Source organism: Salminus brasiliensis, chromosome 19 (genome assembly GCF_030463535.1).
Source record: "Salminus brasiliensis chromosome 19, fSalBra1.hap2, whole genome shotgun sequence".
NCBI classification, from domain to species: Eukaryota; Metazoa; Chordata; class Actinopteri; order Characiformes; family Bryconidae; genus Salminus; species Salminus brasiliensis.
In genome coordinates, this window is record NC_132896.1 from 16,503,086 (window position 1) to 16,520,254 (window position 17,169).

Below are 17,169 nucleotides of genomic sequence, written 5' to 3' on the forward strand. Positions count from 1 at the left end.
GTTGTAGAATTATCTACAGCTCTGGTTATTATCTGCAATGATTATCACGTTACACAATGTCCTATATTTATTTGAATTCAGAATTTTATCACTAGAAAACACAGATCATTGATTGTAAATGTTTGAATGGCAGTGTACATTTCAGGTCTTTTATGTGCTGTCAATAGCCTGATCAGAACATGGTTGAATAGATACAATAACTGTTAACAGGCCGTCTGTCTAATGATAATAATGGACAGCACAATCACCACCACCTAGCAAGTAAGCGAGCTAATCCTCCTTAAGTATGAAATTCTTATCCATTGTCTTCTGATTTGAATGTAATATTCCACAGCTGTTACACTGTAACACTGTGCTAGAATGTCATTTCTGCACCATTTAAGGTGGAACGGAAGGTTTTAAATGAGAAGCTGATGAGTAAGAAGCCAACTTTCATCTCAAAAGGCTGGAAGACCTTAATAGAGATTAGGAACATTCTAACTGCAGCAATCACCTTGCAATTACCTAGCATACCATAGCAACCATCAAGGATACCTTTGCCACTGCCTAGCAACACACTAGCAACCACTAAGCAACTCCATAGCAACCACTGAAAATAGCATAATAACCAATACACAAAAACCCTTAGTGACCATGTAGCAACATCCTGTCAACTGCCTGAATGTTGAAACCACTGTAGATTGGCTGTAGCCTGTATGTTGTAATTGTAACATTGTTTATGGATCCATATAGGATGTCCCAAATATGTCTTTATTTCCCAAAAGGATCTGAGGCTAAGATAACATGTTGAGGGCTATAGTTTAATAGCCTGGACGTTGTCACATTCCAGCTTTACTTGTTAATTCACATTCAAGCATTAAAGGAGTGTTTCAGCCTGGGTTGCTTTTAGAAGGAAGCACAATACAGGACAGCCAATCAGAAAACTACTAAAAACTAATAATTAATTAATCTAAACTAAAAATTAAACTAATCATAATTAATTTGACCGTTTCCCACCTTCTCTTAATTTTAGAATTAGAAACAGATTATTATTAAGTGTTTATTATTGTGCCATTAAAGTCACTGTGTATTGTTGCTGTCCAATGAAAAACATGAATCTTCACAGTGGTGATCTGAGAAGGCAAAAATGTTCTTAGCTTTGAATGGAGGTTCAAACGAGAGAGAAGAAATGGAGATGCATGGTTTTCATTGGACAGCAGCGATATGATTTCAATCCAATACATTTTTTGTAAAATTCAGCGACTGTTTCCTCATGGTTCGCTAGATCCATCTGTAAGCAGAAGAAAAAAACCTGTGTTCATTTTCAGCCCTGGCTCTGTAAATAGGACACAAACTAAGTTGCTCGGACCAAGAAACACCACACTATTACAGCCCATCTGCAACAGGGGGACAGGGGGAGAGGAAGAGGCATTGGAAACTGTGTTGAACTACATGCATTGTAAAAAAAAAATAATAATAAAAATAAAAATAAAGTGATGGTGAAAAAAAGGAAGATCAGGTGAGGGCAAAGACACGTGTAAACACAGGTGAGCTTTTGGACAGTGGAATGACCTCCGAACCCTGAAAATGATGAAAGTCTGCTATTTCAGAAATAGCTCAGTAGTGTTTTGTCCTGTTAGAGAATGCTTGTGTTAGATAATCACAACTGGCAGCAGCAATTGTAGCAGTAGTTCACTAACTGACTAACTAGCTAACACAGCTAGCTAGCTGTGAGTAATTACTTACCCTGCTGGCAAGACGGTCCATAGGCATGAATTTTGGGAGGGGGGGGGGTGGATTTTCTAAAGGAGCACTGAAAATCTTATCAAATCAAATGTAACTTATACTATACATATACACACATTCAACACACTATACATACTCTTTACTTTCAATATTACACTGAATTTAAAACAGTTTAAATGTGCAGCTTGGATATTTACAAAAAACACAGGATGGGTGGGGAGAAGTGGTGGTTGGTGTGGTGCAATGGATAACACCACTACCTGCCAGTGAGCTACCACACCATGTGGGAGACTAGGGTTCGATTCCCAGTCTGGGTGACTATGCAGCGCTACACCAATAAGAGTCCTTGGGCAAGACTCCTAACACTACGTTGGCTCAACGCTGTAATACGAGTTGCTTTGTAAGTCGCTCTGGATAAGAGCGTCAGCTAAATGCCATAAATGTAATGTTGATGGCATTTAGTTGAATGTTAATTTATACACGGCCGGTGTATAAATCTAGAAGGGTTGGAAGCTGAAGAGGTGTGCTTGTTTTGTTGTTGAATTCAAATATAAACATTCTCTCATTCTCCAGAATCGTATGCAGCTCCTTTAAGTATGTAAACGACTGTCCTGGTATTTGCCCCATCCCAAAACCCATCAAGGCTGAAACACTCTTAATGTTTGACATCACAAAGTTTGTTTTTGTTTTTAAGTGAGAAAATCTATGGAATGGGCCCTTTAAGGACAGCATAAAAATAGCACAAACATCCAAATGCACATCATATCCAGACCCTCCTGCACTGGACAGGCAGAAATCACTTGAGTGAGGACAAATTCATCTCACAGAACCCGAAAAGCAAGCAGCTCCTCAGCTTTGAACTCGCACACTTCAGAGGGAGGATGAGAAATGGGGGTGGGGTGGGGTGGGGGGTTGGATAGCTGAGAATATCTGACACTTGAAACCTACTTAAGATTTCATTCAACTGGGTGCCTAAAAAGACTCATGGCCCAGTTCATGAAAAATCACTGGATCTCGCTCCTCGCCTCTGGAGGCCTGACAGCACTTCGGCAGTTCAAGGCCACTTTCCAGTGGCACTCTGTTGTTGGTTTTTGGGTTTTTTTCAGTGCACCTGTCCTCTGTATAATTTATTACATAATACATGTACAGAAATAAAGAGGACGAGACAGAGAGAGAGAGAGAGAGAGAGAGAGAGAGAGAGAGAGAGAGAGAGAGAGAGAGAGAGAGCGAGGGAGAAAGACAGGGTGTCCAATTCAAAAGACCTTTCTAAAAAACAAGTTATTCATTTATTTAAAGATATACTTTACAACTTTACAAGGCTGTACAAAAATGTAACCTATATGACTGCTCCATTTACAACAAAGTCTATGTGCATACATATTCCCATCAAAATGAATAATGTAGTGCCATCATTTAAAACTCTTTAGACACATTAACTGAGCAATAATGCGAGAGTAACAGCTGTAATAGGCCATATTGCCAGTCGCAGTGTGTTTAACGTTATAGAGACATGATTTCCAGAGGCTGGCAGAGCACTGCAAGAGAACAACTTGATAGGAAAATAAATAAATTAATAACATAAGAAATGTGTACTTTGGAGTTGCTCCTGCTGCGTCGCCGAACTCATTTCCACTTCAAACGCTGGTATATCAAAGGCAGCCCTCCAACTGGGGGCTTGATTTGATGTGGTAAATTCATATAAGTCCGCAATCAATATTTAATTAAGCGCTTGACACAGTGGGTACATTTCATGTTTGCAGTATGATCTCTAATAGGAAGCCTAGATTAGAAAGCACACACACACACACACCGGAGTGAATGGGGATACGAAAACGTCTCCATGCTCCGCCACTCGCACGCAACTCAACATGTGCGTCAATTCACGGGCCACCTCGGGCCCTCATCTCTTAATTAATAATCGACTTCATGGGTTTCATAGCTGCATTAACACTCCGCAAACCAGCGGTCTGTGAGTGCTTTTAGAACAACAGGCCTTTTGAGGAAGACTTGCAGACATGCAGATTTTCAAATATCCAGCAGATCCTGTGACCTGCCGTTTCTTTAAAGTGGTGTTAAAGTTCTGAGGTACAGAAAGCTGCTGCAGTAAATACAAAAGCAAAAGCGTCAAAGAGAAAACGCCATGCGCGCTGAGTTGATGGTTTATCAGGTTCAGCTACCTTGTGCCTATGTGCACTGGTCATTTTACCCGTTATCGGTTAGCAAATAGGTGCACTCTGCACAGTTTCTAATTACTGACAAGTCCATCTGTTGCTATTCACACCTTGAACCGTAATCAGTGGAAAGGTCTAGACAATGACTAAAACTGCTTCATAGAAAAGGTGTAGTCACTTACTGTACATCATAAAGTGCACAGACATGACAGGTGTTTCTAGGGTATAGTGTACACAGTGGACCACAGTCAGTACCTGTGTGCACAGTGATCCTACAGTACTCAGAGACCACCCTTCCTTTATTTCATTTCCAACCACTAAGTATGTTTCTTTGTTTGAAAAAAAAAAAAAAATCAGAGCAGAGAACTGCACCGAAGCCCCAACTACTAAATATTATATTAAATATTATAATCTCCGTATTTAGTAAGTCCACTGTTAGCTGTTTTTTTAGCTTTTAGTCTGAAAAAATGTTGAGTTTTTCCACACCTCCAAAATTAAAGTTTTTAAGCTGATGTATTTTTATCTTATAATCCCAACATATTCAATGATGTTGAGGGCTGGACTCTGGTGTGGACGTTCTATTGTTCTAAGAACACCAACAGTTTCAGCAGTTTGGTTTGCAACTGTTTCCTTTACTCAGTAAAAGCTTCTCGATCAGCCTGTCAGTCTTCTCAGTGGAAGAAATGACAGGATCCCCTGTGGATGTTCTTAGATCTGAATGCAAAAACTTAAATGCTTAATGGATGTGCTGACTGGAAATGTAAGAAATTAAGGGTGGTCAGTACTGTAAATGGTCAGTGTACCTGACATACTGGCAAATGACTGTAGGTACAAGGAAATATCCCAGGTATGGTGCAAGGAAGCAGCTCAGTGTATCAGAGGAAAGAAAGGCATGATGGCACTTGTTTTTGGTGTCTGGCTAAACCATATCAAGAGCAATCAAGGACAATAATCAGCACCGCAAACACAAATTGTTGTACAGGTGGGAAGTTATAAGTAGTTTAAACACTCAATTCATTGTCAACGGCACATTCAAAATATGCTCATGAAAACGTGGTAGTGTTTAAAGGAGGAGGAGGAAAGGAGGAAGACGAGCAAGGCTGTTCACAGCAATAGAAGGCCACATCTGGATCAATGCTGATGGGCCACACCTTGGATTATCCACAGCTGGTAGAATGCTCCAGGGTTCACCAGGGTCAGGAGGACTGTAGAGTGTTAGCTGAGAAACAGATGACAAAGTAAAGGTTGCGTTTTGGAGTTCTGGTAACTAGAGGTCAGTCCCACAGCAGGCTGGGAGGTATTGAAAAGGAAAAAATGGAATCTCTGCCGATCCCAAAATGCTGGCAAGGGCTTGTACAGTACGACAAAAACTGCTGTTCCTTCAGTCAGTCCCTGACATTAAAAACATCTGTCTGGAAGACATACGCAGGAAATCTTTCCAGTTTTGACTGTAGAACAAAGTTCAGCTGAAATGTCTGGACGTTGGATAGAGTTCACATAAGTGTGAGGCTGAGGAGTCTGCAGGACAACAGCACGGGAGGGCTACTCTAGGGAGAGCTGAGCTTCCGAGCTTTCCGAATCCCTGCTTCTGTAGAGGACATAGACCAACATGGAGCATAACTAAATAATATTCAGCAGCATCACTAATAAAAAAAACAACAACATACAATCAGTCTGGAGTCTGGTTTGGACATAACTACACACAGAGGGACATTCCTTATTTTCAGTTTTCCCAGCATTTGAAGACATTAATATCATAAATTCAGAAAACCACTGTAAATAGATAGAGTTCTCCCATTGTTTAGGACTTCAGGAGCTGAACTGAAAGCTTTATTTATCATAACTACCAACATAATTAGGAACCGACAGTGACCTTTTTTTATTTCCAAGATCATGAGTAAAAATGTCACTTCTCCACACTTATGAGTATAAATGTCAAGTTTCAGATAGTTGTTGCAAGTAGGTGGATAATGACAGCTGTATATCACAGTCATTTAAAACAAAAGGTTGGTAAGAATTCATACCAATAATTTTATTTTCACTACTTCTAATTTGACTTAATGCATGCAGACATATGCTTTATAATGTAGCAATGCATAGAGCTAATCCTACCTTAAATTAGGTGTGTCCAAACTTTTGACTTATTTTAGAGTTTATGAAACAGTAGATGTGAATGTTTTTGCAAAGGCATGCTCTGTTAATTAGTTTCTTGGCCTAATTACATTTGTTCTGCATACTGAAATGAACAGCAAATGGTACACTGCCGACTTTTAAGCAGATGGACAGTGAACAACAGGCTGTATATGGTCTTTAGGCCAGACGGCTGAATAGCTCCTCACCTCCCAGCCGGTTGGAGCGCCCCCTGCTGCTGTGCCCCAAGATGAACTGCAGGTTGGCAGCAGGCATCCTGCCTTCCTGCCTCCGGCTCAGGTTCTTCACCAGCCTACAAGACAATTGCTTATAATTTATATTAATTATCCTTAACAATATCCTTAATATGCTTAAAAGACTATTTATAAAGTTTAATCATACAAAACACTTGACTTTATATTGTACTGTGTACATTTATGTTTTCACATTTATTTATTTTTTTTTAGTGTGTAAACCTAATTTTGAATTATACCTAAATAATTTAGTACAATCAAACTGGTGACAATTGTTATTTCATGATGCGCTGAATTGTTTCCTAAAGAATCGTTGCATGGTCAAAAACATTAACCCGAACACACTAATTACTTCTGTAGTATTTAGTTACGATTAATTACTCATGTAGTATTTACCTACTGTTAGTTATTCCTGAAGTATTTAGTTACTGTTAGTTATTCCTGAAGTATTTAGTTACTGTTATTTATTTCTGTAGTATTTAGTTATGGTTAATTACTTATGTAGTATTTACTGTATTTTTTTATGCACTAGTTTTAAACAGCCGCACAAGGCTATAAATGCTAACAAACACTAAAGGTCATAAATGATCTAAGCCTTTTCTGTAACTATATGCCCACACACCTCAACCCACCCAATAAAAGCATCCTGTTTACTGTTTTTAAGGTACATAATGACTTACTGTGAACTATAACAACAAACAAAACTTCTGGCTTTTAGCTACATATGTTATGTACATGTTTATAGTTCACAGTGTAAAATCTGTGAATTATTATTATTAATTTTAATTATTAGCAACACTAGTCTTGCAGCTCTAGTTGAAAATGACAAAAGCAAAGTTATGATGAACCACACCTGGTGTGTAAAACATTTAAATGTACATTTTGCTCAATCAGTCCCTTAATCTGTGAATAAGAGGAGCACACACCACTGTCCGTCATTCTCCTCCTGCTGCAGCTGTATGACATCACCACACTTAATGATGAGGTCATCAGGCCTATATCTGCGGCAGTCTGCTAAGGCCCTGTACCTTCCTGGGGCCTGGGAAGGGTAAGGACAAACACACTTCTTATTAGGTTCATGATTCACGTTACACCTGGCATTAATGCAATTCTTTTTGCCTAAATATTACAGATGTGGATTATGGATTTTTTGATGGGCATATCATTGTCATCTAGTCTATTTGCATTAAGACACACTAATAATGTGTATGCAAATGTAAACTGCAGAAAGACAAACATCTAAAACAACTGGATTGTATAATTAAGACTACATCTGAACATAGCCTGAGATTCAGTGTGTGCTCACCCACTGAGCAGAGTCGTCCTCCTCAGTGTCAGTCAGGTTAGAGAGGCTGTTCACCCCACTCCAGTCCTCCAGACCCTCACAGATATCAACAGAGTGAGGAGCACCCGGCCAGCCTGTGCACACACATATACAGCATGCAAGTAGTAGTAATAAGTAGTAGTAAACAAAGCCTTTATAGTTAATCAAACATATCCCACAATATTTTAATAAAGCTTAATGCAGACTTACTCTATTATTCATAACATAAAAAATACAATATCATCTACTACTAATAATAATATCATGTAATATCATGGTCTACATGTCACACCATCTCAGGTCTCAACCTGCAAAAAGCCAATCAGGCTTGAGTCATGTCAACAAATGTAACTAGGAACAGTCAACTTTCTAAAGATCTGAGAGTGAAAGTAATCAATGCTCACAAGGCAGCTGAAAGCTACAAGAAGAAAATAGCCAAGCATTTTCAGCTTAGCTATGTTTTACAGTACAGACTATTATTAAGAAATGACAGTTCCACAGATTGTGGAGGTCGAGACGTGATCCTAAAGATCAAGAAAGTGTACGAGTAAAGAAGACTGAAAATAAAAGGAAATTAAATTAGGGATGCACCGCTCTGGCTTTATCGAACCCTAACCCTTACATGGACCAGCTGTGGCAGTGACGCAGTCTTCCATTACAGGCGTAAGTCCCTCTAACCAAGCAGTTCAGCTCTAGTCTCTCTCTTTTGCTGAAAAACGGCAGAAACAGCAAAGCTTGGACTTTTAAAAATGGCAGCTGGGGGTTTAAATCTGGTATATTTATTGATATAACATCTGTAGTCTGTAGATTTTGGACAGTTCTTGGCCTGAAACAGTGTTTGGGCGTGTCTTCCTGCATGTGTGCCTGTGTGTGTGAGAGATCCCCCGCTCGCCCCTCCTCACTGTGCTGCTCTTGAGTAAACAGAACAAGCTGCTGAAGGCGATGTGCGTGCATTTTAGTTGTCTTTCCAAGCTGGATTACTCGCTGACAGGTCGAGGGCGCTAGTTAAATTGGCCAAGTCTTGTTGTTTGTTTCGGTATGTATATCGTGTCTGTAGGCCAATCTGATCCTGAGTTGTGAAGCCTGGAATACAGGCGGTGTGGGAATCAGGTTGGATGTGGAATCAGTCCTGTGGATCGGCCTAATTATCCCGATACAGCTCATTTTGCTAGCATCAGGACCGATTTATGATCTTGGTATTGGATCGGTGCAACACAAAACACCAGCAAATCCTGGGTGCAAATGTCAAACTGTCTTTGGCTAAAGCTGAAAAATATATACCCCAAAATATACCCCAGAAACCATCACAGATGACCTGAAGAGGCACAAACTGTAATTTTTGCTAAAGCGGAATTATGCATTATGCATTAAACTATACATACACACAATGACAGTATCCTGTATGAGCTGGATAGACATGCATAATTGTACATTCTGTTATAGTTGTACACATTAAAGGCACACAAGAAGCCTTTGATGAACCTATCCAATGTTGGCAGCTTCACTAAAGAGAAGGCATGTTATGTGGGTGGAGAGATCGCACGGCCGACCGCATTTCTTTGACAGCGCTGTGAGTGAATGTGGGTGGTGCTGATAGTTGGGCTGAATACTACATGAAGCTCATGGCAGTGGGATGGGGATCACAGTGGGATGATTTCACAGTGAGAATACATATGCATGTCTTTTCTGTATGTATACATGGCTAAATTATGCACACCACTTTGTAAACTCTACTGTGTGTAATGTGTGCGGTACCCACTGCGCCTGTTGCGCTGGTGCTGTGGAGAGTGGCTGCTTGGATCCGGACTGCTGCGGCCCGACTCCGTCTCCTCCGAGCTGACTGACGCTCTTTGCTGTTTGCTAAGGTAGAGAGAGGGAATATGATGCACTTAGGCACTGCCCAAGCTGGACTAGTTTCAGCAGAGGAGGTTCTGTAAGGTCATTCGAATGAGATTGGACTGGTCAAAAAGTATTTCTGCAGTTACTCTGAATAATATAGTCCGGATTGAGACGTCGTGGCCCACGTGTAAGCATTGTCATTATGCATTATGCAGTTTATCCTGCTGTTGTTGAAGTGTCTGTCTCTACTGTCCAGGGCTTTCTACTAGATTTTGGAGCTATGGAAATCTGATTTGCATTCAGAGACAAGGATGTTAGGGATGTTGGATGATCACCACCTCACCTCACCCCCCAACTCCCCAACTCATCCCAAAAGTATTGGACGAAGCACCATCATTCCAAAGAACACAGTTCCACTGCTTCACAGCTTAACGCTGGGGGGCTTCACACCCATGACACCATGCCTAATTCCAGGCAAATGCTTTACTTGGGCTAGAGGGGTATAAAGCCGCCTATTGTTGTGCTGTGGAACTATGTTCTCTGGAATGATGAGTTGGGGAGTTTGGGATGAGGTGGGATGGTGATCATCCAACATCCTGACCTTACTTACTTGCTCATGTCACTGAAAGCAATCAAATCCTCACAGCAATTCTCCAAAATCTAGTAGAACGTCTTCACTGGACAGTAGAGATAAAGACTATTTTTAATACTCTTGATTTACGAAGAAACAATGAATGAGAAGGTGTCCCATTACTTTTGTCCATACAGTGTATGTTCCACAGATTTGAACTCTCTCCCATGCTCACACTCAAACATTGCCATAGTCCTACAACTTGGGCCTACTTAAAGCCCCCCGGCCATGACATCCCAACCACGGTGAGTACCCGGCATCCCCAGATAATTACTCAAATTACAGTACCTCCTCAGTTTAAGACAACTGAATAAACAACTGAAATCTCTCTCACACACACACACACATACATTTTTTGTGAAACACACTGGCCAAACTGGCTGTCAGTCCAGCACAAATCGCATCAGAAGCTGGCAGATGTCTGCAGATGCAAGTCTGTGCTCCGTTCTATGGAAAAACTGACCGCCTGTCATTAGAGCAGAGCCACATGCTGGGAGGAAAATGAAACGCGAGTCAGATTTGTCAAGATTCTAGAGTTGTTCAGCCCCCATCTGTGTGATTTTAGCCTTTCTGCGTAAACAGATGTGTTCTTTATTTTAGTAAGCAGGACTTGCCTTGTCTTGAAAGAGACACTTCAAGCACACAGATATGGCTATCAATGGCTCAAAGCTAACTCTGACGTGACTTTAACCTGCAGCTCTCACTGGTAGCCACGTTAGAATTATTTGCTTGAAGTATCACTTGAAAAGCATGGTTTCAGCAGCCAGAAAACATGGAAAAAACTAAAACGCTTTCTCTTCACTTGCATTCCATGCAGAGCTAATGCAGAGATGCAGAGGGCCGGTGAAGTGTGGCCCTGCATCATGAATGAGCGCGCATTGGGAGGGTTTGGATGGTAAGCTATGGCTGGGATGAAAGGGGCTGGGATGGCGGTCAGTGAGCGACCACAGCAGCCACGGCAGCCATGGTGTAACGGAGAGGAATCGGAGCGACCCTCTGCCCCCGACCGTTTTACCACGGAGCGTCACTGCCGCTGGGAGGGGCGAGCGAGGTGTGGGCTCCGGGCGCGCAGACACACACATGCGCCCGCCGACAGGGACACAAGGTCTAGGCGTGGCAGGCAACCCTTAAGAACGCCGCGGGAAGGCCGCATGGCCCTGCAGGAGGACAGGCAACCACACACAGCGGCTTCATTCTCCCCATCACCATTATCACCATCATCATCATCATCATCATCAAACACTTGCCTTAACCCTGCTAGATGGGTTGGAAATATGCACTACTGCTCACAAGGTTGGAATCAGTGTTTAAGGTTACTGTTAGAATCACTACTTTTGGTAAACAAAAAAATTGCAGATTAATTATATTGTTTGTAATATAATGCTGGAAGCTGTCCGTCTGAGATGTTTCCAGAATAATGAACAGCTGGGGATACTGTAATAATTGAGAGACCTCCAGAATAAAGTTTTAATACAACGAACGTTCCAGATGCCAAACAGAATCAAACCTCCAGGCAGTTTTACTGCTGCTATAAATAGATAATAACAGTACACTATTCATCATTTACTAACTTCATGCTGTAGCCCAAATACTTGAAAAATAAATAAAACATCTAAAAAGACTTCCTAGTGTCCAATGTATAATACATCAACCTGCACTGTGTACATTTTAATTGAATAAAAGAACAGATTTTGATACGCTTTGTGATTCCACACCTTTAAACAGTAGTGCACTCAGACAGCGTAGTGCTCATATTCTACACGTACACACATACAGTATATGGCTGAAGCAGTAGGACGTTTAGGAGCGGGGGGGGGGGGGGGGTATTAGGTTGGAAAAATCAGAAGCTAAAGAAGCGGAAAAGTGGGAGAACAGATAGACTGCAGTTAAGCACGCTAAAGTCTCAATGCCAAGCTCAACACACGAAAGCCCTTACCTGTCAGAGAGAGGTGGGGACAGCTGCATCTGCTCAGCCAACGAGCTTGAGTGACACAGTTCCTCTGAACCAGCCACATGGCACAAGATAAGAAAACAGCGTTAATTAACGAGCAATTTTTAAAAGCATAAAGTCTTTCATCTGAAGTAAAGCTTGAACTGAAATCATGGAGATAAAAACATCAGCCAATATAATGCAGATTTAGGTAGGGCTGGGCGATACGGTAAAAATATGTAAAGAATTTTTTCGCGATAGACGACATTTATCACGATACTTGTAATTACAGACTACAGTGATTTGCATTCCACATCTGCTGCTCTTCATCTAATTAAACCAGTCTAAATACACTGTTAGCTTAGAAAAGCTTATTGTTATCATGATAACAAAATTTATCACGATTGGATAATATCATCTTAATGCCCAACTCTAGTTTTAGCCCTGTTGAATCCAGGTATTTTGTTTATGTTTGACATCTAGTCCATAAGCTTAACATTTCCGTGTGGATGGGCAAACCACAGCATTTTGAGTACGCTGCCAGCACAAGACTGAGACTACTTCAGTAACGCCTCATATAATATATTGCATTCATATTTAATCACTGCCTGTGGGTTATTCAGAAACAAGGGCATCACCACAGCAACATAAAAACCCTACCCTTTTCCATTTTAATCTAAAAATCCTGATTTTAGGGATGTGTGAGAGATTAGAATGAGAAGTCCTGCTACTTGAACTTCACACATTGGGAAAAGTTTTGTTTTGGGCATTATGCTTCTTAAAGAATTTGACATCAAACATTGGGCAAATCCATTTATGATTTCTGTGTTTTTTTGGGGGGTGTAGAGATTTTCAAATATATATGGAGACATGTGGACAGGGCCTTAGTTAAAGAGTGCTTTAGAGAGTTATTAAGTCTATTTTGAACTGTAAAAAGTCAAATATGATTGTCAGTTTCTGTTTTATTTACATAAATAACAGAAACCTGCTTAGTCTTTAGTCTTTGCAATTATGTGCATTTGTGATAATTACTTATTACATTTACTTACTTACTTTATCTTTTTTATCTATTTATCGTTTTGTCTAAAATGTGCAATAAAGGTGAGCAGCTGATGATTGTCAGCTTGTCTAGGTAAACGATTCTGGTTAAAAAGCCTCTGAATTTAGTAATATTTTTAACAAGCAACATCAAACTCGTTTACAGAGATTTAGTAAAGGAACGTTTGCTGTGCTGATAAATTCATGAAACCTTCCACACACTATCAGTCAGGCCCTAATCTCATATGAATCTCCTATAAAAGAGACCTTTGAGTATTTTCTGCTGGTTGGTGAGGATTTTTCTCATCTCGTTCAGCCAGGCGAGCTTCACCTCCACTGTTGGTGCCTTAGGATCAGAAAAGAGAAAAGGATAAGCATGTGAAAGTGAAACAGCTGAGCCTACGCAAATGCTTGGCCTAAGCCCACAAGGATGAGCTCACCTGCACCACGTACACCTCCTCTCTGCCGCTGTACCAAATCTCAAACTTCTTTACATCTCCTTTCACATTCTCTGTGATGCCCACTGCACTCATCTGCAAGGAAGAAACGGCAGAAAACCCACTCACAGCACACACTGACTGCAGAAGCCATATGCAAGGTGCTTCTTGCTATAGTACTTGTGCCTTACACACAAACACAACAACAATGGTTGGTAGTATTTGACTAATAAGTAGTGACTGATACTTCATCAATGAATCTGCTTTCTCTTATAAAATATTTACAGGACAATTATTTTCAGACAGTGCCAAAAATATTGGCACCCTGTATTTTTTTTTTCTTCAAAAAAACTTCTATTACAACATCAATTCCCATAACTCCTCAAGAGATCCCTTCAAATCTGAGAAACCTGAAGAAGTAGGCAGAAGAGGAGAGATCCGAAATTCCAGTAAATTCATTTACAGTTACATTAAATGACTGATTTCAGTTATTGTTAGCTAAGGGTGTGCTACCGATATTAAGCTGAAAGTGCCAATAAACAAAAAAATAAGCATGTGACTCCGTGGTGTATTCCTGAAAGAAGTGAAGGGGTATCAATGTTTTTGGCCATGACTGTACATCTGGCTCAGCGTTCTGTCCATCCATTCATCCATCCAGGGTTACGTCGGGTCCGGAGCCTACTTGGAATCATTGGGACATTGGGCAGGAATAGCCCTTGTAGAGGGAGCCAGTTCATAGCAGGGTACCACTATAGCTAATTCACCTACGATGTGTTTTGGGGAGGTGGGAGAAAACCGGGGTACCCGGTGAAAATCCACAGGGACATCACAGGCAGCGAAAAGAGCAAAGATCAAACCCTCAACCCCAGGCCCCTGGAGCTGTGTGGCACTCACACCACCTGCTGCTCCACCATGCTGCCCTGCTCAGTGTCTCATTACTGAAATCGGTCACTGAAAATCAGCTCAGATATATCTGCCAGCGCATGAGGTGCTCCTCACCTTTAGACAGTGTTTGAAGCCGTAGGAGGGGGTTTTATCAGCGTTCTCGCCGTGCTCCTCCCTCCGCTTGCAGAAGAGAAGCGCACGCTCGTACAGGAACAGGTGTCTCTGCATGGGCTTAAACCGTGTCAAATCCTTCATCCGTGTCGGACCCTTCTTATGACCGATCCACACACTAAAGGAGCCCTGCATCAGGACACGGCCCAAATCGCTCAGCTCACCCTGACACACACACACACATTCACATTAGGTAAGGTTTACTTATGGTCCAAATGACCTTACCTGAACCACTCTAAGTGTAACACAGAGCATGTAATGGCATGCAGCGTTCACCTCATATCCTGTGATTGCGATCTGGTGCATGGAGTCATTCACTGATTTTAGCAAGTCCAGCATAGCAGCTAGCGCCCCCTGCAGTTCAGACACCCTCTCACAACCTGAGCTGTACTTTAGCAACTCCTGTACACACAAGGAAGAAATAAACAGGACAACGCATAAATAACAGTGCCCATTATAGACACATTATTAATTTACTGTATATTTTAAGTAGAACAAGACACAATGAAAACAATTAAATATATACAAATAATAAAAGGACCAATAAAACAACTATCTTTCACAATCATGTCGCAGTATGTCACTGAAATTCTGGACTTCAAAGCCAATTTTAAACCGATCAGCATCTGTAACTTCCTCTCAGTTCCTGACAGCTGTATGTACACACTTACACTTACAGAAAAACAAGTCTTCAAAGGTTCTTTAGAATAAGCAGTGGTTTCATTCTTAGTTAAAAGGTTCTTTATTGCATTTTTGCAGAACTTTTATAGAACATTCTGCATAACAAAGAAAGGGATTTGTACTACTGTTATTAAAGAACTAAAGAATTAAAAAAAAAAAATTTAATTAAAAGTTTTTTGTAGTTTCAGAGTATTTGTAGTGTCATGCCTGAAAATGATGACAAGTTTCTCTATTCCCATGAATTAACTAGATCTTTTACACATGATTATGTTTGTTCTCACCTTCAGTAAGAGCTGGTACTTGGTAAGGCGCTGGACTGGTTTCAACAGGTATGAATCCAGAGCCAGCTTGTGCTCCAGCTTCTTTTGGCACTCCTGAATCATCACATTTAGAAACAGTTCCATATACATGCAGTTTTATCGATTTACAGAGTATCCACACAGTCACACTGCAGACTTACGGCAATATGGCAAGTAGTAACAAGTAGTGCTACTTCTTATTGAGTTCATAGGTAAGATTTGTTGTGTGTTTAATACCTGAAAAAAGGCACAGTCAGAGAACTGTCTCCATAAAGACTCCGATCGGGGCTTATTCTGACAGTAACATTCATACACCTGGAAGTTTTCTTTCTGAAGAGAGAAAAAGATATATTATAAATACTGAAGACGATGAACCCTTCTATAATATGATACCTTGTTAATGTTGTTATAAATTGTTATTAAACATATACATATATGTCATAAAGATAAATAATTCATTTCAAATAATACTTTTAACTGATATTTGGAAATGTAAAATTCTAAGGTTATGCAGGGCAACTTAAAAGCAACTTAAATCAGCACTATGGAGAATGTTTTGCTTGTGGGCTCCCCTGGACTGATGACGTGGAATATGCACACTAACAAACCTCTCAAAAGGAGCTCAATTACATGAACTTCCACACAAGCTGGAAGATACAGACCTGTCACTGACAGAAGCATGTGGACTGAGTAGGTAGAGTGATATTAGAGGATTTTACACTAATATGACTCAGGTTATGCAGCGTTACACAGTTCTCGCAAGCGTTATTCTTCCCACTTCACCAGAGTCACATACTGCAGTTAGCTGCATGCCAAGCCTAGAGCAGCAATGATAGAGATGCTATTCTCCATGTTACAGTCAGTGAAGCATCACAATGATGTTAAGGTTATTTTAAGGTAAAAATGTTACATATTGTTGTTAAATAAATGTTATTTGTGTAAATGGCATTTAAACTGTAAGCTGCTTATAGCCATACCCTGCTTTATTCATTAGCAAATCAGGCCTAAGACATGTTTCCAATTCTAATTGGCAACTGTCAGGTGAATCAAATTTCTAAGCCATATGAATTCCTCGACTTTTCAAACCTTGTACAAACAGTTAACGTGCCTGCCACAACCATTCTGGTGGTTATGAAATCTAGTGTTAAATGAAACCAGCCAATCCTGTGTCTTCTATTAGTATCAGCAACATTTTACAAACAAGAAACTGCCTCTAAATTTAACTGCATTTAGGAGATATTTAAGAATCTAGGGTAGGATTTCATTTGTGTGGCTATATTATACATGTGAGTTCTCACCCGCTCTAGAAAACACGCTCCCACCGCCTCAGGCATCTCCAAACAGCTTTCCAGGTCCTTCAGGAAGAGCCTAAGAATCAGAAGCCAATAATAAAGACACTGCGATGCCCATTTTGGATCCTCAGTCCCCAGTCAAACTAAAGTCCTCTGACAATCTGAACCACGCGGAGAGTGAGCGACACCTAGCGAGAGGTCGCACAACACATTCCACGAAAGCCTCCCGGCTGCTGCTCTCCCCTCCAGCTGTGTTCTCACTGGCTTAATCCAATCCTTATTTGACCAACAGCCATTTAGCGGTAATTAAGGCACTTTAATTGGCGGAACAGCTTCACGCCAGCATCCAATTTGGCAATCTG

General features: G+C 40.7%; 1 protein-coding gene across 4 annotated transcripts in view; it reads right to left on the minus strand.

Moving 5' to 3' along the window:
• Positions 1 to 3,051: 3,051 nt before the first annotated feature.
• The window catches only part of mcf2a (MCF.2 cell line derived transforming sequence a), a 51,087-nt gene continuing 36,969 nt past the window's right edge, over positions 3,052 to 17,169 (minus strand). For 3 of the 4 annotated variants that reach the window (XM_072662914.1, XM_072662916.1, XM_072662917.1), the window contains 13 exons: positions 16,814 to 16,883; positions 15,753 to 15,845; positions 15,498 to 15,590; positions 14,812 to 14,937; positions 14,479 to 14,700; positions 13,483 to 13,575; positions 13,310 to 13,388; positions 12,011 to 12,074; positions 9,364 to 9,464; positions 7,587 to 7,699; positions 7,207 to 7,319; positions 6,236 to 6,339; positions 3,052 to 5,484 (listed from right to left, as the gene is read on the minus strand). In XM_072662914.1, the coding sequence (XP_072519015.1) occupies positions 5,444 to 5,484; positions 6,236 to 6,339; positions 7,207 to 7,319; positions 7,587 to 7,699; positions 9,364 to 9,464; positions 12,011 to 12,074; positions 13,310 to 13,388; positions 13,483 to 13,575; positions 14,479 to 14,700; positions 14,812 to 14,937; positions 15,498 to 15,590; positions 15,753 to 15,845; positions 16,814 to 16,883 (1,312 nt within the window). In that variant the 3' untranslated portion in view covers positions 3,052 to 5,443. Of the gene's footprint in view, positions 5,485 to 6,235; positions 6,340 to 7,206; positions 7,320 to 7,586; positions 7,700 to 9,363; positions 9,465 to 12,010; positions 12,075 to 13,309; positions 13,389 to 13,482; positions 13,576 to 14,478; positions 14,701 to 14,811; positions 14,938 to 15,497; positions 15,591 to 15,752; positions 15,846 to 16,813; positions 16,884 to 17,169 lie in introns of those variants that run through there. The other variant, XM_072662915.1, reaches the window with a different exon arrangement.